This window comes from Arabidopsis lyrata (genome assembly GCF_000004255.2).
Source record: "Arabidopsis lyrata subsp. lyrata unplaced genomic scaffold ARALYscaffold_5, whole genome shotgun sequence".
NCBI classification, from domain to species: domain Eukaryota; kingdom Viridiplantae; phylum Streptophyta; class Magnoliopsida; order Brassicales; family Brassicaceae; genus Arabidopsis; species Arabidopsis lyrata.
The window spans coordinates 11,222,281-11,241,089 of NW_003302551.1; the positions used below are offsets into that span (position 1 = coordinate 11,222,281).

At 35.3% G+C, this 18,809-nt stretch overlaps 1 protein-coding gene, 1 long non-coding RNA gene and 1 pseudogene across 2 annotated transcripts; 2 read left to right on the plus strand and 1 right to left on the minus strand.

The window, feature by feature from the left end:
- Positions 1-3,209: 3,209 nt before the first annotated feature.
- Positions 3,210-4,209, plus strand: LOC110228630. Its single transcript, XR_002332105.1, has 2 exons — positions 3,210-3,504; positions 3,852-4,209. It is a non-coding gene; the product is annotated as an uncharacterized LOC110228630 (long non-coding RNA).
- Positions 4,210-5,395: 1,186 nt separating this feature from the next.
- On the minus strand, positions 5,396-9,573 carry LOC9313417 (serine/threonine-protein kinase D6PKL2). The gene is made up of 3 exons (XM_021026399.1): positions 8,871-9,573; positions 6,102-6,535; positions 5,396-5,893 (listed from the first exon to the last, which is right to left on the minus strand). Exons 1-3 carry the CDS (start codon positions 9,413-9,415, stop codon positions 5,517-5,519), a joined length of 1,356 nt encoding a protein of 451 aa, XP_020882058.1. The 5' UTR covers positions 9,416-9,573; the 3' UTR covers positions 5,396-5,516.
- A 6,272-nt stretch (positions 9,574-15,845) lies between these two features.
- Positions 15,846-17,146, plus strand: LOC110228600 (annotated as a pseudogene).
- Positions 17,147-18,809: the final 1,663 nt, after the last annotated feature.

The following is an 18,809-nucleotide window of genomic DNA, read 5'->3' on the forward strand; positions in this document are numbered from 1 at the left end:
ATACATTAAAATCATTATTGTAATACAAAGCTAAACCGCCACTACAACCGATAGGATCAACCGTTTTTAAATTTTTGTAACCAAAATGACCGATGAATTTTTCCATAAACAAAGAAGATTGTTTTGTTTCCGAAAGAAATAAAAAATCTGGCCGGTGTTATTTCCATATATCCCGAAGATAACCGATAGTTGCCTTATTCCCGAGTCCTTGACAATTCCAACTCAATACCTTCATTTATCAACCTTTGGCTTTGGTGGTTTGCCACCACCTGCTGTCCCCTTCACCACGACCTGGTTTATCGGGTTTTTTCTGTCCGTAACTTGCTCCCCGCCTTTTTGGACTTGTCTCCTCCAAGGAGATGTTAGCAATTGGGCATTACGTTTCATCAATTATGACTGTTCATTTTGTTATTTTTCATTTAAGGGTGCGTCTCTTGACCATAATTTTTTTTATGATCGTGTTTTATTATTCTTTTTTTCATCATCTCTTTGGTTTAGATAGTTGTATGTTACTAATACCTTAATTATAAGTCTTTTCAGGGTTAATGCTAAATGAAGCATTTTTTGAAAATGAATATAGCAAAAGTGAATAATTCCCCTTTAAAAACTATAAAAGTGTTTTAGGGAGTCATATTTTCTTACAGTTTTTAATTACAAATATTCTTCATGTAGTTTTTCACTATGTGCGTTCATTTACCATTCATGTATTTTCAATCTTATTTATTGTTAATTTTCTATAAAAAAAAATTATTTCACTTATACATATTATTTGTTTAGAGTATTTAAAAATTTGGTAAACATATATTCTTTTAAAATTGATTTTTGTTTTAGAATTATTGATTTAGCAAAAGATATATTGATCGTATTAACTAAATAACATGTTGTTTTACGTACAATTCACCCAAAAAAAATGTTGTTTTACGTACTATGAGCGAATAAAAATAACGCAACTAATCAATCTTTATGGACAAAATAAAAAGGATAAAAAAACACGAGAACAAGAAATCATTTCACGTCGGCCCATCTCCATTCTTTTTTACCTCGAGTATTTAGACCTTGTGCAACCCAACTTTTCTAATCGGTACACAAATTTGATCATTTCTTTGTCAAAAAAATAAAATAAAAAATTGATCATATTCTCCATAAAATTATGAGAAGATCCAATTTTCACATTACATAAATTCAAGACTTAATCTTTTCCATATTAAGAAGTATCATTCGTCTCTTTTCTGACCCAATGTAATTTATACATGTTTGGCTCTTTTTTGTCCGATTCTTTTTTCGTTTTCAACCAAATTCAATAATTTAAATGTTTGAGAGTCATCAGAAAACATCAAACTAGTGGTCTAACCATGTATGTGCATCAGAGGGATTTTTTCCACAGTAGTACGTAATACGGAATATACATATATATAATACCGAATTCATTAGCCTCCCCTGCCAAACATTTCACGTGGAGTGGGAGATTCGATGAAGATTCGGACAAACCCTCTCTGTGAAACTTTAATAGACTTTTCTAATTTGGTTATATTTCACTATTAATTAGTAGAGCGATGAGAAACTCAATTTTTATAAGTTTATCTCATATGCGAAGACAAGAGACCAGATTCTGTGCATGGATTTAACAAAAGAGTGTATTGCTCCTAAATATCTTTTTCAATCAGCAAAAAGTATTTAAATCTTGGAATTTTATATTCTTATATGATATCTACTCTTTGTTTTTAGACAATGTCTATGATACTTGAACTTAGATAGAATTTATCTTTAATTAAAACGTTTATAAAACATTTTCTTTTAGGTGTTTTTTGTGAACTATTCATGGAAAGTCTGAAATCAAAATCCAGCCCAATCAATTTAATCGGTGAAACGTTAAATTGGAATCTCTAAATGTAATGTAGATTGATACAAGGAAAAAGTGATCTATGATAAATCCAGCTTTCATATACTGTTCCGTTTTGTTTGTTTATGTTTTCATGTTTGCTACGCGTGTTTATGGAATGGAACCGACCGATCATGTTATGAACATTGATTTTAATTAAATTATCATTAAAAAAAAACAACTATATCGATTTTTCTAATTTTCTTTTAACATCATTTGGCCTCATCTACATTAACGGGAAACCAATTTTTGATAATACATTTTAATATGTATATTATTTATTTTAACAAAATTTTAATTTGGAAGCAGGGACTCGATCATTCATTATGTCTAACTACAATGTGTTCGCTATACATGGAACTTTTTCTTTGAAAATGTTCTCGAAGTTCTAGGTACACAAAAGTAGGGTTAGGTGTAGCTTTGGAGACTATTGGATCATTATTGGCTTCAAGTTCTTGGTGACCTCAACAAAGAGTGGAAGAAGTAGATATTTCGTGGTATTGCTTTGCATCAGTTAACACTAATCTAACAAATGGTCGTTTTATACTTTTTGTTAAATTAAAAACATAATATATATATTATTATTATTGGACAAAATTAAAAACATAATATTTAAAGCAAAATAATTGGAGGTTTTAGATTAGAAAATTTGGTAAATTGTGTTTATCTTTGTAGAAGTCTTTTATTTGAATATTTTTCTTCTCACTTGTCCGAAACAGGCAGCTACTATGAACACGAGTGAACCCATGACTAGGCCTACCCATGACGGTCGAATTGGTGTAGAATCAATGATTGGTTTGTACAGTTTTAGGATAAGCCAAAAGTACAATTACAATAAAGCCATGCACGTGAAGTTGCTGTCCAAATCTATTGGAAATAATATAAAAATTTTGCTTGTCCGAAATGAAAATGGCAGTAATAACATAAAGACATGATCACATGAATAATTTTTCAAATGAAAGCGCATATGATACATAAATGTGGAACTCATTTAGTTGTACCAAAATCTCAGTAAACAATAAATGACTCAAATGCATATTGAGTCTAGTCGTGTATTTTCTTTTTATCTTTTTTTTTTGTTTTTTTTGTGTGTGGCCAAGTCCAATTGCACTTGGGTTTTTGATTTGCATTAGTTTGGTTTTCTGTTTCTTATATTGTTTGTTTTGGGATTTTTTTTGTAGCTGAGTAGCTGACATAATTTATCTAGCTTTTTCTTTTCTTTTCTATAATTATAGGTTTTGGAAAACTTATTTTTTTTTGTTTTGGTATCAACTTTTTTTTTTCCCAAACAATACTCTATATATTATTTCCTACGTTTTTTATGAGATAATTGGCCAGGAGACAAGGATTTTGAGTCTAATTAGTTTTTCATAAACTCTTGTCGTGGTCCATAACATAGAAAATTTCAGCCTCTCTTTTTGCCAAAAATAGCTTTACGCGTGTTTCCACGCGTCTCTCTCATTTATGCAAACTACCATCTCTCTTGCGTTTCCAACTTCTCTTCTACATCAATCCATCAGTTTTTTATTTTCTTTCAATCACTGTATCTCTTCTCCGGCGACGTTTCTTTTTTCGCCGTTGTTTCTATTTCTCACAGTCGCCAAGAATTTTCATCTTCTTTTACGGTGTGGAGTTGGTTCTTTTAAGAGTCAGTCGGTTTAGTTTCATCCGTGTTTTTCCGGAGTTTTCTTGAGTCTAATGAAATCTTAGGTCGATTTGGTTTGTTTTTGTGCTCCTAGTCACCGTCGTTGGTTTTAAATCTACAGTTTCTCCGTCGTTTGCAAAAAAACCCGACCATTCTATATTAGTCGTTTCTTTTTTCCAGATCTTGGACATTCACAAATCAGCATAGATCGATACTTTTCGTGTTGGACATTCACAAATGAGCATAGATGTATACTTTCGTGTTTTGCATGTTCATAATTTTGTTGCGGCTCCAATAACTAACGAAGATCTTCACCTTTTTCGTCAGGACCATAGCGGATCTAGACCTTCCTGCTAGATTATTCGCCGATCGAGAAGAATATGTGGGTGAACGTGTTAACCAGTACTTCAAGCTACACATGGTTAAAGCTGTCCTGAAGGCTTTACAACCGTCGAAGCTTGAATTGATTCGGCCGTGTTTTGGGAAATTGCTCGATTCACATCGCCATTGTTTATTCATCGGTAAAAGATAACTTTCACGATACAAATAAGGATGTAAAACATTTTTTGGATCTTCACAAATAGATCTACAATGTATAGATGCAGATCTAAGGATATTTGTGGAAATAGGTCAAGATTTAGAGAAATACACTATAATACCAAAACAAGAAATTTTAGAGTGAAAAGGAAGAAGACGATGGAGCATAGCCTATGCATGAAAGCAATCAAAACATGCTTGTTCCTGGGAAAAAAATTCGAATTTCATAAAAAATTCTCAATTAGTTAATGAATTATTTAACTATAAATTTAGATACATGTTCATCTACTTTCATAGAGTCATATATTGAACTATAAGTGCTACATTTATTAATACATATCTACGTTATTAGGTTAGTGGTTTAAATTTTCTAATTTTTGTCCGTAAGTTTTTGTTATAGATTCAAATGTAGGTGTCTAAATACATTTTCTATTAGACATGCACAAATAAAATTCGGTGGTGAGTCATGTAAGGATCATTTATTAGTTCAACTGGTTGGCATTTATGAATTGTCAGAATGTTATTTCACTTACTCTTAAAGCCGTGTTGGTATCGCCCACACGCATATATTTCACAAACTCTGGTTTTTCTGTAATAAGTATGTAAATCAGACCTATTTTCATCAATTATTATTCTCTTGTCAGGGATAAGTCAACCATAATATCGAATTCCTAATTTATGTTCCCATATTTCCTTATGAACAAATTCACCTTTTTTTTTATTAAGGTGTGACTAGATAACATACTTAGCTGAAATCAAATCAGCTGAAATATAATTATTTTAAATACTGCTCAAAAATTACCAATCAGAAGAAAAGAAAAAAATGAATATTTTAGTTTTTCTCGCTAGATATTGTTTGGAATAGAGAGAGAGAACGTACAAATGTTGACTCTAGTTTTGAGAAAGTAATATTTGCGCTAGTTTTTTTCATTGCTCTTTCCATTTTTTTCCTTTTTTCTTTACTTCCATATAACTCCAAAATTTATCAATTAGACGTTAAATATTGTTTAAGCCTTTAAATTTTGTTTCAGTATAAATGTCGTTTCATAATTTCAATTCAATGTTTGGTAGAATTTTCTATTGATTGTACTGACCAATAAAAAATTTATATAATATGCTAATATAGCTAGGGTAAATAGAAAATTGAATTATTATATATTTTTTAATATATGTGAAACAATCTTAAACAACACTTATAATAAACGAAGGAAGTATACTAGTTTTAATTTAATGATTGACACACTAACCGTGTTACATGTCTTGGTTTCCATTTGGGTGTCAAAATTACTAAGACAAATATTGAACTTTTTTAACTGACAAAAAAACATATTTAGCATATGAACTAAGTTTTTATTTCATGAAATGCAACTACGTACTAGTATTAGGCTGCGTTTGTTTCTTAGAAATACTTATATCTGAAGAAAATTAATTAATTACGTAGTACTAATTAAGATATTAATAATAGTCGACATGGGTTTCCGGACAAATGTCATCGGATAAAAGTTCTTTGCGAAAAGGCGGAGGAAGAAAAGGAGGACGAGTACACATGAGCAATGCCCAATTCACTCCTTGGAAAAATGGGTGGCGTTTCACGGCCGTTGCACCCAGAGATGACCCTAACCGTCGGCTCGGGTCCTTGGCCAGTAGCTGAGAGATCAGATCCTTGGCCGCGCTTGGAATAGTTGGTTCTTTCGGGAATTCGAGGGCTCGAGCCACGATGTTGGCAAGGGTTAGTTCGTGGTCCATTCCTTTGAACGGCGTTGTTCCGTAGAACAGCTCGAACATGAATATCCCTAATGTCCACCAGTCCACCGCACTCCCATGTCCTTCTCCTGCAATCCACAGTTCACGTTCCATGTTAGGATACCACATCGGAAAGTTACATGAAAATGCTTTTTATTTCTTTTATTTTTGAGAATTATATAAAATTTCCTAAGAATCAAAACGTTTGACATAAAAAACATTCAAATGGATATTGTTTTAAAACTCAAATCCAAATCGAAACAGAGGAAAGGAGAATGAGGAAGATTTGAAGAATACCTGAAACAATCTCAGGAGCCAAGTACTCATGCGTACCAACGAAGGACATAGAGCGGACATCCACAGGCTCGGCTACAAGCTCAGGACCGTTGTTACGGTGATCAGTTTTCTTCTTGCGCCTTCGGATTCTCGGGTGAAAGCAAGAGACAGCAGGGACAATACAATTAGGGATCATGCAAGAGGACGATGTGGTTTGATGGTGGTCCATGCCTTGGTTCTCGTTCTGGTCAGACGAGCCGTTAGGAAGGTTGTTCCGGTTCAGCACTATCTGTGGTGTAGAAGTCGATTCATCACATTTTAAAGAGAGATCAAAATCGGTTAGCATGATATGACCATCTGATCGAACCAGCACGTTCTCAGGCTTCAAATCGCGGTAAACAATCCCCAACATGTGAAGATATTCAATCGCCACGATCACTTCGGATACATAGAATCTAGAAAATAGTAAAGAGATGTTGATTAGTAATCTGAAAAGAAGGGACAAAGAGAAGAAAACATGGTAGTGAGAACAAAACGAATAATTAAGATTTGCAATAATTTAACAAGAGTTTGTTTGGAATCTTTGGTTTACAATTTTAGGTATTGTGACAAAACAGCAATTGTTTGGATTTGGAGACAAGAAGATGATGTTTTGGGTTTGATGTCACTATACATAAGGAACAAAAGAGGACCTACAAAGGTTGGTTGGCTTAACGAACTCTTTTGTCTAAATGAGAGTTCTGGTGCTAAGAAATTATCCAAGATTCCTCTAGCTGACCCTTTTTGTCTTCACGGGTCCACAATCAACAAACATACTCCACACAAAACAGAGTAAAAACTGTACAACAGGCGAATTCTAAAAACAAGTTCACACAAAAGATAAAACCCAAATCTTAATCCGTTCACATATGCATTTCCGTAGAGCCATTGTTCTTTATATCATTTAAAGAGAAAGCGAGATTAAAGGGTCATTTTTCCTTCGAAGGGAAATGAAAAATGCAGCTACGTGGAGAGAAATGGGACCTTGATTTTTTTGTAGGACAACCTTAAAAAAAATAGATATCTATTAAGTATTAAGGAATCCCTACAATCATGATAAAAGATTGGACTACATGTTTTGGTCCCAATTCTAAATCATTTTACTTTAATAATAAAGAAGAAACCTTATAAAAACTCAATTACAGAAAAAGAAGTAAAAAGTCCTATACATAAGAATTAAGTTGTAAGTGTAACTAAACACACATGCACACAAAAATTTCAAGTCACAAGAATTAAAACAAAAATGCTCAATTGGTAATGACCTTGACTTCACTTGTAGGATCTTTAACGTGTAAACCACTACTACTTTGTCATATGACAATAACTTAAGAACACAAATAAATCAGAGCCAACATCTACCAAGAACAACAAGATCCGGTTTTCAAGTATTACCACGTGATACAAATTGGTCCATAAATAATTATAAAAGTGGCTAACTCAACTAACAATGATAACTTCCATCTACTTCTATTCTAAGCCACAGCTACTTTTCAAAACTGGTTAATAAATTTCATAATTTTCCAAAAAATTCCTCATTGTGTAGGACCAACCAATTAAGATCATTAGACAAAACAGAATATATTTTAAATATTTAATAACCACCGGTTTTAAAAGGGAATGGCACTATTGTAAATATTGTTACGAAGAACAAGCTTAGCTGGGATGTTGTTTGTACTGTAACCACATGCCCGATTACAAAAAATATTAAAATTTCAACTTCAATTGCATGCTACGTGATTTAATTCAATCACGCGAGTACCACTACAAAACGTACACGTGTCTTTAAGTGATTTGTTCTTACTTCAAAGTCAAACCCCACTCGTTTTGACTTTTTATTAATCGTTATCACCTACGATTTACGCACACATGTAAGTAATCGTGCATACATCTGCTTACATAAAATAAATTTTTTTAAAAACTATATATTATACAATGGTTTTAATTAAATAGACTTTTTAGTCCCTTTTTTTTTGTAGCGTAAATAGACTTTTCCTAGTTTATAAAACAAAAGCATTTATCGAGCACATCAATCAATAAAAACATTTTTCAGTAGCAAATCTAGAAAATTCATTACAAATATATAAGTTAACGTTTAGTGAAAATTGCCAAAATTTCGGACGAAATTACGGAAATAAAACCTCGATTGTGTGTGATTTTCACTAGGATTATTATTACACAAGTAACAAACTTAATGGGCCTATGATATAACTAGTGCATAAATTGCCGTTAAAAACTAGTATATTATAAATAAATCGCCACTTTATGGTTTTTAATTAAAAATTAAAATACACTTTCTAGTCCCTTTTTGTGTGGCGTAAATAGACTTTTCCTAGTTTATTAAAAAAAGCATTATCGAGCACATCAATCAATAAAAACATATTTCAATAACAAATCTGGAAAAATTCATTACCAATATTTATAAGTTAATTAGTGAAAACTGCCAAAATTTCTGACGAAATTACGGGAATTAAATCTAGATTGTGTGATTTTTCACTTTATATTATAATTACGATATAATTACCGTTAAAAAGGCAATAGTGATTAATTAACGGTGCCATAAATTCAGTTATGTGTGTTTAAGTGTTAACTACGAGACAATTCGCCAGCTGGCGAGTCCCACTTCCCCTGATTTCATCAGCTTTTTATAATATTCACTTCTTCATAATAATTACTTCCCAAAAGATTTTTTTTCAAAAATATATTTTTAGAAACTGAATATTTAAAAATTAATTACTTAACAGAAACTGTTACCTGACGGCGGATTCATGGAAACGTTTATAATTCTGTTTTTGACGGAGAACATGAAGGTCACCGCCGGGACAAAACTCCGTTAACAAACAGAGCCATTTCGGCGAATCAATGGCGGCGTAAAGCGTCGGAAGAAACGGATGATCAAGAGATTCGAGAATCTCTCTCTCCGTCTTAGCTCTTCCTTCTTTGCTTCTGCTCGCGAGTTCCTTTTTATCCATAACTTTCGCTGCTAACAGAGGTAATTTCACGGCGGTGGTTTCTGTTACGGCGGCTAGGGATTTGAATTCGGCTAAGAAAACAGAACCGATGTCGCCGGAACCGAGACGGAGACGGAATCTGAGATCGGAGAGTGAGAGTGATGATCGGAGTGAAGGAGGGAGTTTTGAAGATGAGAATGAACCGTGAGCTGATGGTGCTGGAGTTAAAGCTGCAGCGGAGGAGGAAGAGCGAGAACCGGAGCTAGTGCTTCGATTCACGGTGGTTCCGGCTGATGTAAAGCTTACACTCTGTAAATCGTCGGCTAATTCGTCAATCCATGGCTCCATTTTCCGATCTATACAGAGCCAATGAGTGACGACGAGAGAGAGAGAGAAGAAGAAGAGAAAGAGAGAGAGAGAGAGAGAAAGAAGTAACTGTGAGATTTTGCCTTTTTGGGGATGAGAAAAAATAGAATCAAAAGAAGATTAGAGAGATGATGGCAAAGTTGTAATTTAAGGGTTTAGATATGACGCGTTTCGTAATTTAACGTATTTGCTAATATTTCGAGGGAAAAATGTCGTTTAATCTCCGAACTTTCAAAAAGTGGCCAATCAATACGTCAACTTCTCATAAGGCCATTTTAAACATCAAGTTATCGTTGACTAAACAAATGACCCATTGGATTGCGTTGACCAGGCCCATTTGCACATGTCGTTAACTCCGATAACAGACCCAGTAACGGCCGTTTAAACCCGTTAACATTTCTCTGTTAAGGCCAAAACGTTGTCGTTTTACACTTAAACGAAATCAAAATCGAAATCAAAAATCCCCAAATTAAACAAACAAAATCCCTAATTCCTCTAACCCTAAACCCTAATTTTCTCCGACGATCTTCAATCAGTCTTCACGAATGCCATTAATCAGACACAACGGCGCCATAAGGAGGGTTGGGTCACCAATGGAAGGCGAATTAGAGAGTTTTGGTGCTGGAGTTGAAGCTTCCGAAGGAGAGACTGGAGATGGAGTTCGTGCTCCACCGGCGGAAGTCGAAGCAGAATCAGGTGGTGTGGATGAAGCGACTGTCGGCGTTTTAGAGACTGTTGCTGTTGAGAAAGCTCGAGATGCAAGACAGCGTCGAAAACGAAGAAGAGCTAGAGACGTAGAAGTTGATGATGAGCCTGAGCTGGATCCGGAGCCTGATTTGGAAGATGACTGCGCCGTGTTTGCTGATGAAGATATCAATGATGTTGATGATGCAGTAGGTCAAGGAGATAACGATGATAACGATGGTAATGATGGCAACGTTGTTGAAGAAGATCCTAACCTCAACATTGCTGCAGATTTTCCAGACGCTTATAGAGTAGATGAAGAAGCTGGTTCTGATTCTGACAGCGGAGATGATATCTGGGAGGACGAAAAGATTCCAGATCCTTTGTCATCTGACGATGAAGATGAAGTTAGAGCCGGAGAAGAGGCAGGTGGTAGAGATGAAGACGACCCAGAGATTTTGCTAGGTATCGAGAAGACTTTCAATTCTCCAGATGATTTCAAGCGGGCAGTATTGATGTATTCTTTGAAGACAAGGTATAACATCAAACTCTACAGGTCTGAATCAATGATGGTGGCTGCGAAGTGTTGCTATATTGATGATGAAGGTGTTCAATGTCCTTGGAGAGTATATTGTTCATATGAGAAGAAGAAGCATAAGATGCAAATAAGAGTTTATATCAACGAGCATTCATGTGTGAGGTCAGGGTATACAAAGATGTTGAAGCGGTCTTCCATTGCAGCTTTGTTTGAGGAGAGGCTGAGATTGAATCCAAAGCTGACCAAATACGAGATGGTTGCTGAGATAAAGAGAGAGTACAGATTGGAAGTAACTCCAGACCAGTGTGCTAAAGCGAAGACCAAAGTTCTGAGAGCAAGAAATGCTAGTCATGAGACCCATTTTGCAAGGATATGGGATTATCAAGCAGAGGTTTGTCATCGAAATCCTGGTACTGAGTTTGAGATTGAGACAATTGCAGGGGCATTTATTGGCAGCAAGCAGAAGTTTTTTCGCTTATACATTTGTTTTAAATCTCAAAAGGATTCATGGAAACAACATTGTAGACCTGTAATAGGCATAGATGGTGCTTTTCTGAAGTGGGACATAAAAGGACACCTATTAGCTGCGGTTGGTAGAGATGGTGATAATCGCATTGTTCCTCTAGCTTGGGCAGTGGTAGAAATAGAAAATGATGATAACTGGGACTGGTTTTTGAGGAAACTTTCTTCAAGTTTGGGGCTTTGTGAAATGGCTAATCTAGCTATCCTTTCAAATAAACAATCGGTGAGTCTTATGCTTATGTTTTATATGAATGGTGATGCTTATTCTATGCTTATGCTTCTGTTTTATGGTTTTATTTGCAGGGTCTTGTCAAAGCAATCCATACTATACTTCCACAAGCTGAGCATCGTCAATGTTCTAAGCACATAATGGATAATTGGAAGAGAGACAGCCATGATGTAGAGTTACAGCGTCTGTTTTGGAAGATAGCCCGCAGCTACACCATAGAAGAGTTTAATAGTCATATGGCAGATTTAAAGAGGTACAATCCACACGCTTATGCGTCTCTGCAACTTACTAGTCCGATGACTTGGTCCAGAGCCTTCTTCAGAGTAGGTACCTGTTGCAATGATAACCTCAACAATTTGAGTGAGTCTTTCAATAGGACTATTAGACAAGCCAGAAGAAAGCCATTGTTAGATTTGCTAGAGGACATCAGGAGGCAATGCATGGTTAGAACTGCAAAGAGGTTTCTCATAGCTGACAGGTTGAAGACAAGGTTTACTCCGAGAGCTCATGTTGAGATAGAGAAAATGATTGCTGGGGCTGCTAACTGCGAGAGACATATGGCCAGAAACAATTTGCATGAGATATATGTGAATGGTGTTGGGTACTTTGTTGACATGGATTTAAAGACTTGTGGTTGCAGGAAGTGGCAGATGGTTGGGATCCCATGTGTTCATGCAACATGTGTGATATTAGGAAGAAAAGAAAAGGTTGAAGACTATGTCAGTGACTACTACACAAAGCTAAGGTGGAGAGAGACATACAGGGATGGTATTAGGCCTGTCCAAGGGATGCCATTGTGGCCTACTTTGAATAGATTGGCTGTCTTGCCACCACCTTGGAGAAGAGGTAATGCAGGAAGGCCAAGTAACTATGCAAGGAGGAAAGGAAGAAATGAAACTGCCTCTTCTTCAAGTAAGAAGAAGATGTCACGGGCAAAGAGAATCATGACATGCTCTAACTGCCTACAGGAAGGCCACAACAAACAAGGGTGCAAGAATCCAACTGTTCTGAATCCACCACCAAGACCAAGAGGACGACCAAGGATAAATCATGTATACACTTGATCACACTTATTTTCCATTAAACTCTTTGAAATTATGTATGTTCTGATTCTCATTATGGTTTCATTGAATTAGGAACAACAAGGATTGTCTCAGCAAGTACAAGGACAAGGAGCTGCGGGTCATGGATCACAAGGTTCAGAAGGATCAAGAGCTGCGGGTCATGGTTCACAAGGACAAGGAGCTTCGGGTCATGGATCACAAGCTTCACAAGGATCAAGAGCTCATGGATCACAAGAACAAAGAGCATCACAATCAACAAGAGCTCATGGATCACAAGCTTCACAAGGATCAAGAGCTCATGGATCACAAGGACAAAGAGCATCACAATCAACAAGAGCTCATGGATCACAAGGACAAAGGGCATCACAAAGACAAGGATCAAGAGCTCATGTTGCACCTGGAGCACAACCACAATCACAAGCTCAACCACAAGCAGAAGCACAAGCTCAACCACAAGAACAAGGACTTGCTGGATTAGAATCATGGTTTCAGTGTTCCACTTAGGTTTTTAGAGTTTCTGGTTGTTTGAACTTAAGCTTAGTCTCGGGGTTTTTGGTTGTTTGAACTAAAGAATGTATCTGGTTTTTTGGTTTTTGTTAGAACTTTTAGTCGGATAGACAAGGAGCATATGTTGCTTGCTTCTTCTTGTATGACATGTTCCACTTACTGTATGACATGTTCCACTTATTGTATGACATGTTTTGTTGTTTGCTTTTGTTATGTAATTGTCTCTTTAACATCAAAACAAATTCTCATAGAAATCATGTGTACCATTACAAGACTACAAGAGATATTACAAGACTACAATAGATAATACTTAATACAGAGACAAACTTCAAAGACACAATCTAAAAACACATGACCAAACATCAAATAACTAGTAACCAAGAACAAGCTTCTGCTTTTTGTTATAACCGAACATTAGGATACCAAGCACAATGATAATAAAACCAAGACACACCAAACAAAATTTGACCATCAATTTCCATTTCTTGATTTCCCTTTGACTCCACATTGCTTCTTCCTTCAGTTCTTTGATCATAGCCTGTAACTCTTCAATCTCTACGGCAACCTCAGATTTGGCATTGTTTATCTCACTGTCAATGATGGAGAATTTTGGCAATGCGTCTACAAGCTCTTCGTATACTCCATCTTCGACCCATTTAAACAAATGTTCCTGCAATTTCAATCGGAAACTATTATCAACAAAACAAAAACATCATAAAATCAATTCTACTTACATCTTGTTTCCTTGGACAACGGAAGAATGGTCTTCCAGGGTTCTGCTTCGACGCCGATGTATAGATGACGACGTCTAACCCGCAATGACACTTTGAAGGAAACCCACGTCCCCAACGGCCTCTGTCTTGAATAATCGAATTCGAATTCACTGAATTGGAACTCATTTCTTTAGCTCAATATAGAGAATTCGAAGAAGAAGAAGAAGAAGAAGAAGAAGAAGCAGATTAAGAAGAAGAACAAAAAGATTAAGAACAAGAAGGAGAAGACTCTAAGAATTGGGGATTTAGGGTTTGTTTGTTTAATTTGGGGATTTATTTGATTTCGTTTAAGTGTAAAACGGCAACGTTTTGGCCTTAACAGAGAAACGTTAACGGGTTTAAACGGCCGTTACTGGGTCTGTTATCGGAGTTAACGACATGTGCAAATGGGCCTGGTCAACGCAATCCAATGGGTCATTTGTTTAGTCAACGATAACTTGATGTTTAAAATGGCCTTATGAGAAGTTGACGTATTGATTGGCCACTTTTTGAAAGTTCGGAGATTAAACGACATTTTTCCCAATATTTCGATGGTTAAGGAGATGATACAGTATTCTATATTGACATGTTTTATTTATGTAAGTAGACAATAATTAGGGAATTATTTGAGAGGATTTTTGGATCTCTTCATGATTTTTTAAGATCTTTGTTATTGTATTTGTTTCAAAAGAGAGAAACAAAGAGACATATAATCTAGGCCCCTACGGAATTAAGATAATGACATAAACATATTTTGTGTTTGTTCTATTTCAGTTGTGATTATTAGTATTTTATTCGTATGATATAATTATAAATAAATATCTAATCACTGTCTTTTGAATATCATGTCACCAAGGCACCAAGGACAAGGATGGTGTCATTGGCGTACAATTTGTATTGTGAACTCAAATCTCTATTGCACAAACCTCGGGTTAGTGGTCGCTCTGCCTCATTCTTCGCAAAAAGAAACGTTTTGCTATAACCTTTGAAACCATATCATTGAAAGACAAATTACTCGGGTTGAGAAGATTGTAAGGTAGGATTTCATTTGTTGGAGTCTGTTCCAACTGTTGTTGAGACGATTGTAAGGGAAGATGACCGCGGAACTGCGTTTCTAAAGCATACTCAAATTTAATTTTCTTTTAAATTATGAATAAATTACAGGAGGATAATGTTTCTCCGGACTACACCAGAAAAGAAAAAGAAAGACTAATTGCTCGGGTCGAAACCGATTTTGTTGAGTCCGGCCTTGAATCCTGATACCAATTTGTAACATTCGTCTCAAACCGAAAGTTTTCTAGTCAGACCGAAAAAATACAAGTGTAAGAGATTCAAATAAATTGATAACTTAGAACATTCAAAACAAATCTTTTAAATGAGGTTTGTAAGTATATATCCGAATTAAAAATAATCATCATGAGAGGCATGACTAAAATCTTACTGTAACCGTAACCAGACCGTTTCTCAACCGTAACCGGACCATAACTGTATATAACGGTTAAAAACTGTAACCGTTAACTGTAAAAATAGATTGGTTACGGTTAAAAATTATTCTAATCATAACCGTTAATTAACCGTAAAGTTATCAAAACCGTTAGTTTACCATACAATTAACCATACGGTTAACCGTACAGTTAATTTGCACTATTAACTGTATAGTTAAAACCTTTAAAATATAATTGTAACTGTGTATAATGCAAAAACAAATATCGAATGTTCAGATAAAGATTTTCAAAAAATAAATGATACTGCATATAAAAAATCTACATTAGAAAAGAAGTTTTTTTCTCAAATAAATATGTTGTAATGTTATATTGATCAAAATAAAGAAAATTTGGTTTATAGTTTACAAAAAAATAAAAAAAATAAATAAAAAATAAAAAAGAAGAAAATTTGGTTTATAACACACATTTTCATTTTATTAAAAATAGTAGAAAGAATTAGATAACTTGTAAGATTTTGCCTCCGATATTAACCATATTGTAATCATCAAATATTTATAACTGTATTTAACCGTAACGGCGTAACCGTTATAATTGTATTTAAACGTAACCGTTTTAACCGTATATATATAGTGGTTAAAGTTACAGTTAAAAAAAATTAATAATCTTAACCGATGATTAATCAACCGTAACCGTGGAATAACATACAACACCTTGACTTGGGAAGAAATGATGCGGAATTGTGCATTCCACATGAGGCTTATGCAGCCACAGAAGCTCGTAACAGGCTAAGTCTTATAGCTCGACCTCTGAATCCAAGATCTCAAAACCTTTTCACGGTTATCTCTTCACTACCAAGAACTTGGGGCCTAACTTCCTCTGTTCAGGGCAGAGTTCTAGATGGTACGTATGTTCAGTTCTTGTTTCAATCTGAATTGGATCTTGTTTCTGCTCAACGAAGAGAGCCTTGGTTGTTCAATAACTGGTTTATAGCAGTTCAGAGATGGGTGGATTTCCCTGGTTTAAACTTTCGGACAACAATAGATCTATGGGTTCAAATAAGAGGAATCCCTTTGCATTATGTGTGTGTAGAAACAGTGTCAGAAATTTTTCAAGATCTTGGGGAGATAGTTCACATGGACTTTAATGAGATCACTACCAATCAGATAGCCTATATTCGAGTTAGAGTTAGGTTTGGAATCTCAGATAGGTTAAGGTTCTTTCAAAGGATTCGCTTTGATGCAGGTGAATCAGTTGTAATCAGATTCCAATATGAACGTCTCAGGAGAATTTGTACCAACTGTTTGAGATTTAATCATCAAAGAAGTCAGTGTCCCTATGGTCAGCCTCTACATGAAAGAAGAGTTGAGGATATTGATCATATGTTTGCGGGAAGGGAAAGAAGGGTTCTTAATGATGAGCAGCAGAGGTCAAACATGAACTCTCAATCTCAAAATTCAGATTATTCCTTCCCTGCACCTAGATCAATCCCTCCAAGAGTTGCTACACCACCTTTGAATCCTGCAGAAACTATGGATGCTAGAAGGTATCTATCCTCTTCAAGGATAGCTAATCTCCACCAGTATACTGTGCCCTATCCACAAAATGCAGTCAGAAGACATCAAGCTTCTTCAAGTTCTAACTCTAATTCTGCGGAGGTACATGAGGTTACACCAACAGAAACACGGAGATTTGAAACAGGTGAATGTTCAAGGAGAGTTAACAGTGGTGAAGCTTCTCAGCAGGAGGATTCTTCAAAACGTAAACAAGGTCAAACTGACAAACAAGAAGATGAGAATGTGAACCAGAAGCAAAAAGGATCTGAGCTTCAACAAGGAGGAATTCTGAAGCCTCCAAAAAAACGTTAAATCACTCTACTGATTCTGTCATCACTTTTTGGCGATGCTGCTTAATCGTTTAGGGCAGTCAAAAGGGTTTGAATAAAAAGATTTGTTCGATGAAGCTCTTTGAGAGAAGGAACAGATAAGAGCAAGTCCAATGGGGGGGGGGGGGGGGTTTAGAGTTTCTTAGGCCATGAATCCTTACGAAAATTGCCCAAATTAAATCAAAAATATAAAATTTGGTAAGAAACGTACCTTAGTTTAGGATTGTTTTTGGTTTTAAGAGTTCATACGTGTCAACTTTCCATTGGTCTGTCTAATGAGAAAACAAATAATTGTTGAATTCACCATTTCTATTTCTCTCTCTGGTTTTGATTCTTCTTCGTCTTCTTCATCAACCTCTAGGAGACTCATGTAGGTACGTACGTAGCTTTGAATCTCTTCTTGCGTAACCTAAAATCTTGTAGATTCCTCTTGAGAGTGAAGCATTCTCGAGTGAAGAAATCGCTTGTTTCTCTCGTTTTCTTTCTTCTGTACTGATTTCAACGCAAACAACAAGCAATAAGATCAAGATCTTACCTGAATCAATCACTACATAGAGCTATATATTTTGCTTTTGATTACGATTTTAGACTCAAACTTGTATTTGATTAAGCGACATTTGTTGTTGTCTTTTTGCTTTGTAGCATTGAGTTTAGCTTAGGATTGGCTTTTAATAGAGTTTCTATTTGAGTGGAATTGTCATATAGAATTGATGTCTAGTTAGTGTTTGATGAAATTCCTCTGAGAGTGTGTAATAAGCTTTCTTCTTCAAGATTGGTAGATTTGATAAATATTTTTTTTGGTTTTTCAAGAATCTGTTAGTTTAATTGCTTGTGGTTGTAGATAAAATGTCACAGAATGCTTGATTGGCATGCTTCTTATGAATGGCTTCGGGGAGGAGAGAAGGCCATGCTTGATTGGCATGCTTCTGTGACCAAAGATTCTACTAACAAGGACTAGAATCCACAAATGCAGTCTCCTCCATCACTTGAGGAACCAGATCCAAAGAGACAATTTTTTTTTTTTTTTTTAAGAATCCACTTAAAGACTCTACCATTGGACAAATAAAATTTTAAGGATTCATCAAAAACTCTTAACTTTAAAATTGTCATAATTTATGATTAAAATATGTTTAAAGATCCTTTTAAGAACTCAACCATTGTTGTTGCTCTAAGGTTTGCTAAGTAGAAAGAAGTTTCAGATGCAAGCTACTTTGGAACATAATGTGATTCTATGTCAACAATGGATCTTTTGTTTTTTTGGATTATCCATTGTAAGGTTCCAAGAATGACTTGTTTGGTAAGTGGAAGTTTCCACAGTTGTACTTTACAACAACAGTTGATATAAAATGATACCACTTTTGTGAAAAAAAAAAAAAAAAAAACTGTAACTGTTGTCAACCGTGGTCATGTAGGTTGCCTACATGAGACTATGCTGACCTGCCCGCCTAATTGTGGTTACTAGCTACTGTTTTTCGGGTAATAAATTTGTTAAACTTTTTGAAATGGGCTATCTGTTGAAAACCTTGGGCATGAGTTTATCGTTTTCACTCTTCATAAGAAAACTTTAAAGACCATTTGTGTAAGTGTAATATTCGACAAATGTACAATTGGGCCAACAAGTAACGCATTTATCCATCAACAAAGTACTGAAACATGAGACGTAACTTGTCATAGAAGCAGAGCTATATAACAACACAACATAAGAACTGAAACAAACAAATCATAAAAGTTAAACATCGTCGGCCAAAACAGG

Excerpts from the sequence above, each read along its gene's own strand:
- LOC9313417 (XM_021026399.1), bottom strand. The coding sequence starts at position 9,415 with ATGGAGCCATGGATTGACGAATTAGCCGACGATTTACAGAGTGTAAGC. Across the intron at positions 6,536-8,870 it reads TTCCATGAATCCGCCGTCAG|ATTCTATGTATCCGAAGTGA; the intron begins GTAACAGTTTCT and ends ACTATTTTCTAG. Across the intron at positions 5,894-6,101 it reads GGCTCCTGAGATTGTTTCAG|GAGAAGGACATGGGAGTGCG; the intron begins GTATTCTTCAAA and ends TGTGGATTGCAG.